Below are 7,601 nucleotides of genomic sequence, written 5' to 3' on the forward strand. Positions count from 1 at the left end.
GTGTTTGTGTGTCTGTGTGTGTGTTTGCATATGTGTGTCCAGCATGTGTGTGTGTGTCCATTGTGTATGTGTCCAGTGTGTGTATGTGTGTGTGTGTGTGTGTTCAGTGTGTGTTTGTTTCCAGTGTGTGTGTGTGTGTGTGTGTGTGTGTGTGTGTGTGTGTGTGTGTGTGTGTGTGTGTGTGTGTGTGTGTGTGTGTATCCTGTGTGTGTGTGTGTGTGTGTATCCAGTGTGTGTGTGTGTGTGTTTGTGTGTCCAGTGTGTGTGTGTCCAGTGTGTGTGTGTGTGTGTGTGTCCAGTGTGTGTATCTAGTGTGTGTGTGTCTGGTGTGTGTGTGTGTCCAGTGTGTATTTGTGTCCAGCGTGTTTGTCCAGTGTGTGTCCAGTGTGTGAATCCATTGTATGTGTCCATTGTGTGTATGTGTATCCAGTGTGTGTGTGTGTGTGTGTGTGTGTGTGTGTGTGTGTGTGTCCAGTGTGTGTGTGTGTGTGTGTGTGTATGTGAATGTGTCCAGTGTGTGTATGTTTATTCAATGGGTGTATCTGTGTGTGTGTGTGTGTGTGTGTGTGTGTGTGTGTGTGCGTGCGCGTGTCCACTGTGTGTGTGTGTGTGTCCAGTGTATGTGTATGTGGGTGTCCAGTGTGAGTGTGTGTGTGTGTGTCAGTGTGTGTCAGTGTGTGTGTGTGTGTGTGTGTGTGTCCAGTGTGTGTATATGTGTGTGTGTGTGTGTGTGTGTGTGTGTGTGTGTGTGTGTGTGTGTGTGTGTGTGTGTGTGTGTGTGTGTGTGTGTGTGTGTGTGTGTGTGTGTGTGTGTGTGTCAGGTTATTATTTACAGGGACACTGAGGAGTCATTATAAACCCAGAACCCTGGATAGAGGGGCTCAGTGAATGTGGAGGTGAATGTGATCAGGTGGGTCAGTGTGTCAGAGGAGGCTCTATAGAAGGACAGAGTGCCGGCTGGCCAGTCCAGATACACTCCTACTCTGTGGGAGCTGGAGGAGCGGACGTCTATGGTAGTGGAATTATTATCGTGACAGGCATAGTAACTGTTGTCAGAGCAGGTCAGACTCCAGGACTTGTCATTACATCCAAGACAACAGTCATTAACCTCTCCTCTCCTGCTGATTCCTTTATAAGTCACTCCTATAACAGCCTCCCTCCCACTCCACTCTGCCTCCCAGTAACAGCGCCCAGTCAGACCCTCTCTACACAGCACCTGTCTACATCCCACAAATCTCTCTGGGTGATCAGGATACGGCTGCTCCTCTCTCCTCCATGTCACCTTTCTGTTCTCCTCAGACAGAGAGAGGCGTCTGTCTACTGTGTTTGGGTCGAGTGTGAGATCACAGACATCTGATGGATGAAACCAGACACAATATTAGAAATCATCATCATTCACATTAGAATGTTAACTCACTTTTCACTAATTCATTTAATGTAGATGTTTCTAGGTATCAAAAGGAGAAGTTAAGGTAACTTGAGACTTGTTGAATGATCATATGTTATACTATGAGGTCTACCTGTGTTGATTCTAAGCTTCCTGGAGCAACCGGAAGTGGTTAAATTCACCCTAAAGGTGTTTTGATGCACCAAACCTGCAGTTTGTGAAAATCACTGTATTCAACTCAGGATTCTGTAAAAGCCTACCCCAATGAGGATATGTGTTTACTTTTAGCTTCCTGTGCCAACCGGAAGTGCCTTAAATTGGGGGCATAGGGGCTGTTTCGAAGGGTTAAAAAAGTCACATCTTTCCAAAACTTCATATGTGTGATTAGGCAACCCTCATGAACCTCTAAATCAGTCATTTATCCCATCAGATTTGCAAAACAAACTAACACACATACACATCTAGGCCATAGTAACACAGTGTGGGGCTTAGAGACATACACTGCCTGCAATAGTTAACTTCATTTGAACTATCAAAGAACCGTCAGACCTAGAGCTCTGAAACTTTAGAAACCTGTTCTAGAGCTCAAGTCGATAGTGCACGGTGAGTTACGTGGCTCTAGGAGGTTCTCAGACCGAGAAACAGACTCGTACATTTGCAATAACATCACAAAAATGACGACATTTAAAAAGTCCCAGAGTCGCAAGACTAGGTGCATTGAAACCGCCTCGGCCCATAGAGATGGACCCTAACGTTTCATTCAAGGACCCGTAGCAACTCCCGGAAAATGTGGATTTTCAGCACCAATTAAGGTCGCTGCTCGGGCTTCAAATGACCTATCGAGCCGAAACTTAGGATTCGGTGTCGCCTCAGCTAGGCCTACACATAATGTCCGAACTGGACCCACAGCTAGAACGTAACTATGTGTTTTATGTTTTTATTATGGTTTAACTTGTTAGTGCTAGGGGCAGTATTTTCACCGCCGGATAAAAAACGTACCCGATTTAATCTGGTTACCACTCCTACCCAGTAACTAGAATATGCATATACTTATTACATATGGATAGAAAACACCCTAAAGTTTCTAAAACTGTTTGAATGGTGTCTGTGAGTATAACATAACTCATTTGGCAGGCAAAAATCTGAGAAGGTTTCATGCAGGAAGTGGCCTGTCTGACAAGGAGTCGTTCTTCTTGTTTCTGTTTATTGAAAAGTCAGGATCTTAGCTGTTACGTGACACTTCCCACAGCTCCAATGGGGTCTCAGAGCCCGGAAAAACCTGAATGACGTAATTCAAAGCCCTGGCTGAAACACAGGAGCACTTTTGCTAAGTGGTCTATCAGGGGACAAAGGGCTTTAGGCGCATGCACAGTCCGCCCCCATCTTTCTGTTTTCCCTCATTTTACAGACACGCAGATTCCCGGTCGGAATATTATCGCTTTTCTACGAGATAAATTGCATAAAAATTGATTTTAAACAGCGGTTGACATGCTTCGAAGTACGGTAAAGGAATATTTATAATTTTTTTGTCACGAAATGCGCTATGCGCACGACCGTTATTTACCATTTCGGATAGTTTCTGGAACGGACGAACAAAACGACGCTATTCGGATATAACGATGGATTATTTGGGACCAAACCAACATTTGTTATTGAAGTAGAAGTCCTGGGAGTGCATTCTGACGAAGAACAGGAAAGGTAAGACCATTTTTCTTATAGTAAATGTGATTTTGGTGAAGGCTAAACTTGCCGGGTGTCTAAATAGCTAGCCCGTGATGGCTGGGCTATGTACTTAGAATATTGCAAAATGTGCTTCATCCGAAAAGCTATTTTAAAATCGGACATATCGAGTGCATAGAGGAGTTCTGTATCTATAATTCTTAAAATAATTGTTATGCTTTTTGTGAACGTTTATCGTGAGTAATTTAGTAAATTGTTAGTAAATTCCCCGGAAGTTTGCGGGGGGTATGCTAGATCTGAACGTCACATGCTAATGTAAAAAGCTGTTTTTTGATATGAATATGAACTTGATTGAACAAAACATGCATGTATTGTATAACATAATGTCCTAGGTGTGTCATCTGATGAAGATCATCAAAGGTTAGTGCTGCATTTAGCTGTCTTCTGGGTTTTTGTGACATTATATGCTAGCTTGAAAAATGGGTGTCTGATTATTTCTGGCTGGGTAGTCTGCTGACATAATCTAATGTTTTGCTTTCGTTGTAAAGCCTTTTTGAAATCGGACAGTGTGGTTAGATTAACGAGAGTCTTGTCTTTAAATAGCTGTAAAATAGTCATATGTTTGAGAAATTGAAGTAATAGCATTTCAAAGGTTTTGAAAATCGCGCCACAGGATTCAACTGGCTGTTACGTAGGTGGGACGAATTCGTCCCACCTAGCCCAGAGAGGTTAAACAGAAGATGCTGTGAATTATGGAACTGCTCTGAAATATGTGATAGTTGGCTGCTAAACTAATTGGAAAAAGTTGGTGTGGTGTCAGTATGTATCAGTTTGGTGTCAGAATGATATCTAATTGACTGATGGACGGTGACTTGCTGGCTGACTTGTGTCCATTTGCAATAAGATTCAACAGTGAAAAACATCACCAAATGGACATGATGAAATCAACACAACGAGCGATGGAGAGGACCCACTAGCACTGCCCGGCCATCCCGAGTTCATCGGGCCAGTCAATTTTGCATTTCTGCAGTATTTTTGAGCATGTCAAATTAAAACATATTGCAAATGGACAGCCGTGCACCTGGTGATTGGAATGGGTTACCAGGAGCACATTTTAAAAACGTTTTTAATGCCTTTAGGGGAGCAAGGGGTCTACGGTTGGGTAGGGAGCACCCCCACCCATGCCCATCCAATAGGGGGCGCCCCTGGTCATTTTGGACGTTTTTCAAAATGTTAAAAACAACAGAGTCCCACTTCTCCCTCATCATACATGACACATAGACCATCTAGGTTGATTCATGGCTTAACATAGGGCTATATGTCATTCGGGCAGTATAAATGCCATTTGGACATGGTTCACTGACTTTTGGGTTTGGAAACCAACTTCCTATGATCGCACATGGCAAATGGACATAACATCCTGATTTGGCACTTTCAATACTTTCATATTGCATTTGGACATTTCTTATGGCATTTGGGAATGGTTCACTGACTTTTGACTTCGACGTTTGACTTCCTATGAAATCATATTGCAAATTGGCAAAACATATGCCTTATGGACAAGTAAAAAAAATATGAGAATATAATATGACAAAGGTATGTTCATACAGTTCTTATACATATATAATTGACAAAAAAATCGAAAGAATTTTGAAAAACGGTCTAGAGAGCACTTTTTTAGAGGGTGATACATTTTTGTGGTTTTTTTTTCACATTTTCAAAATTTGACCCTTGGGTCTTGACTTGATGTGCATTTGCAATATGACAATTTACTGTGGAGCGCGCTTGCCATCTTATGGATTTTTGCTGTGTGACACTTGGCATTTTCCATATGAGATTTGCCATAAGCTTTGAAATAAATGCCGTCCATTTGAGTGGTATTGGACATCGTGTATATGTTTCGTACGGTGCCAATATGTTCCCATTCATAATTGTCCATTTCAGGATGGACACACACACACACACACTGGACACACACTGGACACACAAACACACACACACACACACACTGGATATACACACACACACACACACACAGGATACACACACACACACAGGACACACACACTTGAATTAGGACTTATTCTTTGTCATATTCCTCACAGCAGTCAACACTCACATTTTCTAAGCCCAGGTTTCATTGTGTTCTCTCCACCATTTTCCACACTGTAGCGGTAAGCAGAAGAACAGACAGTCAATGAGTGATACACACACACACACACACACACACACACACACACACACACACACACACACACACACACACACACACACACACACACACACACACACACACACACACACACACACACACACACACACACACACACACACACACACACACAGAGTCAGCATAGAACTTTGTCCAAGTGGTGTTAAGAATGTTTGTCATAACTAGCCTGATAAGTCAAACATGTCTGATATGAACATTGACATAAACCCTCTACATACTTGAGTTTCTCCAGTCTGCAGTGTGGATCCTCCAGTCCAGCAGAGAGCAGTCTGACTCCTGAGTCTCCTGGGTGATTGTAGCTCAGGTCCAGCTCTCTCAGGTGTGAGGGGTTTGACCGCAGAGCTGAGACCAGAGAAGCACAGCCTTCCTCTGTGACTAGACAGCCTGACAGCCTGCAAAGAGTCAAATCATAATAAAATCACACTGACATTCTTTGGTGGTGAAAATAGTGGCAGTATATATTTTTCTACATATTCAGATATATCAGTGTCCTGAAACCTGCCATATCTATTCATAAAATAATGTATCATTACTAGAAATGACAAATGATCAAAGTATTGCTTGTTGAGAGAAAAATGTATAGTACAAATATTTGAGTAGACTGACCAGACCAGTTTAAAAAGCAGCATCAGTCAAAAGACTCAGATTTAGATTGTATTGAGTATACAGTCCACACCATATCTATTTTGACAGTGAAGATAACATTTTAAATGTGGCTCTAAACTCCAACATTTTCGATTTCAGATCAAATGTTTCATATGAGGTGACAGTATATAATGTCACCTTTTATTTGAGGGTATTTTCATACATATCTGTTTCACCATTTTGAAAAATAAAAGCACTTTATGTATCTAGTCCCCCTATTTGAAGAAGTCATAAGTATTCTGACCAATTCACTTATAGTGTATTAAAGTAGTCACAAGTTGAGGATTTGGTTGGTTTACTCATTGGTATGATTTGCAGTTTGTTTTGGTTGTGTTTTGGGTTATGTTTCAACTTCATGTAATTGTCAATAAAAGCCTTTGACACTCATGAAATGCTTGTAATTATACTTCAGTATTCCATAGTAATATCTGACCAAAAATATCTAAAGACACTGAAGCAGCAGACTTGTGAAAAATAATATTTGTGTCATTCTCAAAACCTTTGGCCACGACTGTATATGTATGAATACCTTTAAATAAAAGGTGACATTCTGTACTGTCACCTAATATGAAACATTCGATCTCAAATCCAAAATGATGGAGCATAGCACCACATTTTAAACTGTAAGCTTCACTGTCCAAACACATGTGCTGTGGACTATGTGTGTCTGGTAAACACGTGGATCTGGTGAACAGTTATCACTTGTTGACCAACTACAGGAATACTGACCTCAGAGTCTCCAGTTTACAGTGGGGATTCCACAGTACAGCAGAGAGCAGCTTCACTCCTGAATCCTTCAGGTCATTGTTACTCAGGTCCAGCTCTCTCAGGTGTGAGGGGTTTGACTCCAGAGCTGAGACCAGAGAAGCACAGCTTTCCTCTGTGACTAGACAGCCTGACAGCCTGCAAAGAGTCAAATCATATTAAAATCACACTGCTATTCTTTGGTGGTGAAAATAGTGGCAGTATATTTTTTAAACATATGAAACCTTCCATATCTATTCGTAAATTAATATATCATCATTAAAAATGACAAATGATCAAAGTATTGCCTGCAGATAGAAACATGTATAGTACAAATATTTGAGTAGACTGACCAGACCAGTTTAAAAGCAGTATCAGTCAAAAGACAGACAGTGAGGTATCAGATTTAGATTGTATTGAGTATACAGTCCACACCATATCTATTTTGAAAGTGAAGCTGACATTTTAAATGTGGCTCTATACTCCAACATTTTGGATTTGAGATCAAATGTTTCATATGAGGTGACTGTATAAAATGTCACCTTTTATTTGAGGGTATTTTAATACATGTCTGTTTCACGTTTAAAAATGAAAACACTTTATGTTTCCTGTCTCCCCATTTGAAGAAGTCATAAGTATTCTGACCAATATACTTATAGTGTATTAACCTCTACGGGCTAGGGGGCAGTATTGAGAATTTTGAAAAAAATATGTGCCCATTTTTAACTGCCTCCTACACCAACTCAGAAGCTAGGATATGCATATTATTAACAGATTTGGATAGAAAACACTCTGAATTCTCTAAAACAGTTTGAATGGTGTCTGTAAGTATAACAAAACTCATATGGCAGGCAAAAACCTGAGAAAAATACAACCAGGAAATGAGAATTTTGTGGCTGTACTATTTTCGAG

The 7,601-nt window shown here is 41.0% G+C and overlaps 1 protein-coding gene across 1 annotated transcript; it reads right to left on the reverse strand.

Moving 5' to 3' along the window:
- Positions 1–804: 804 nt before the first annotated feature.
- Positions 805–5,575, reverse strand: LOC123741817 (stonustoxin subunit beta-like). Its single transcript, XM_045716018.1, has 3 exons — positions 5,519–5,575; positions 5,187–5,233; positions 805–1,353 (listed from the first exon to the last, which is right to left on the reverse strand). Exons 2-3 carry the CDS (start codon positions 5,206–5,208, stop codon positions 830–832), a joined length of 546 nt encoding a protein of 181 aa, XP_045571974.1. The 5' UTR covers positions 5,209–5,233; positions 5,519–5,575; the 3' UTR covers positions 805–829.
- Positions 5,576–7,601: the final 2,026 nt, after the last annotated feature.

This window comes from Salmo salar, chromosome ssa03 (assembly GCF_905237065.1).
Source record: "Salmo salar chromosome ssa03, Ssal_v3.1, whole genome shotgun sequence".
Taxonomy (NCBI): domain Eukaryota; kingdom Metazoa; phylum Chordata; class Actinopteri; order Salmoniformes; family Salmonidae; genus Salmo; species Salmo salar.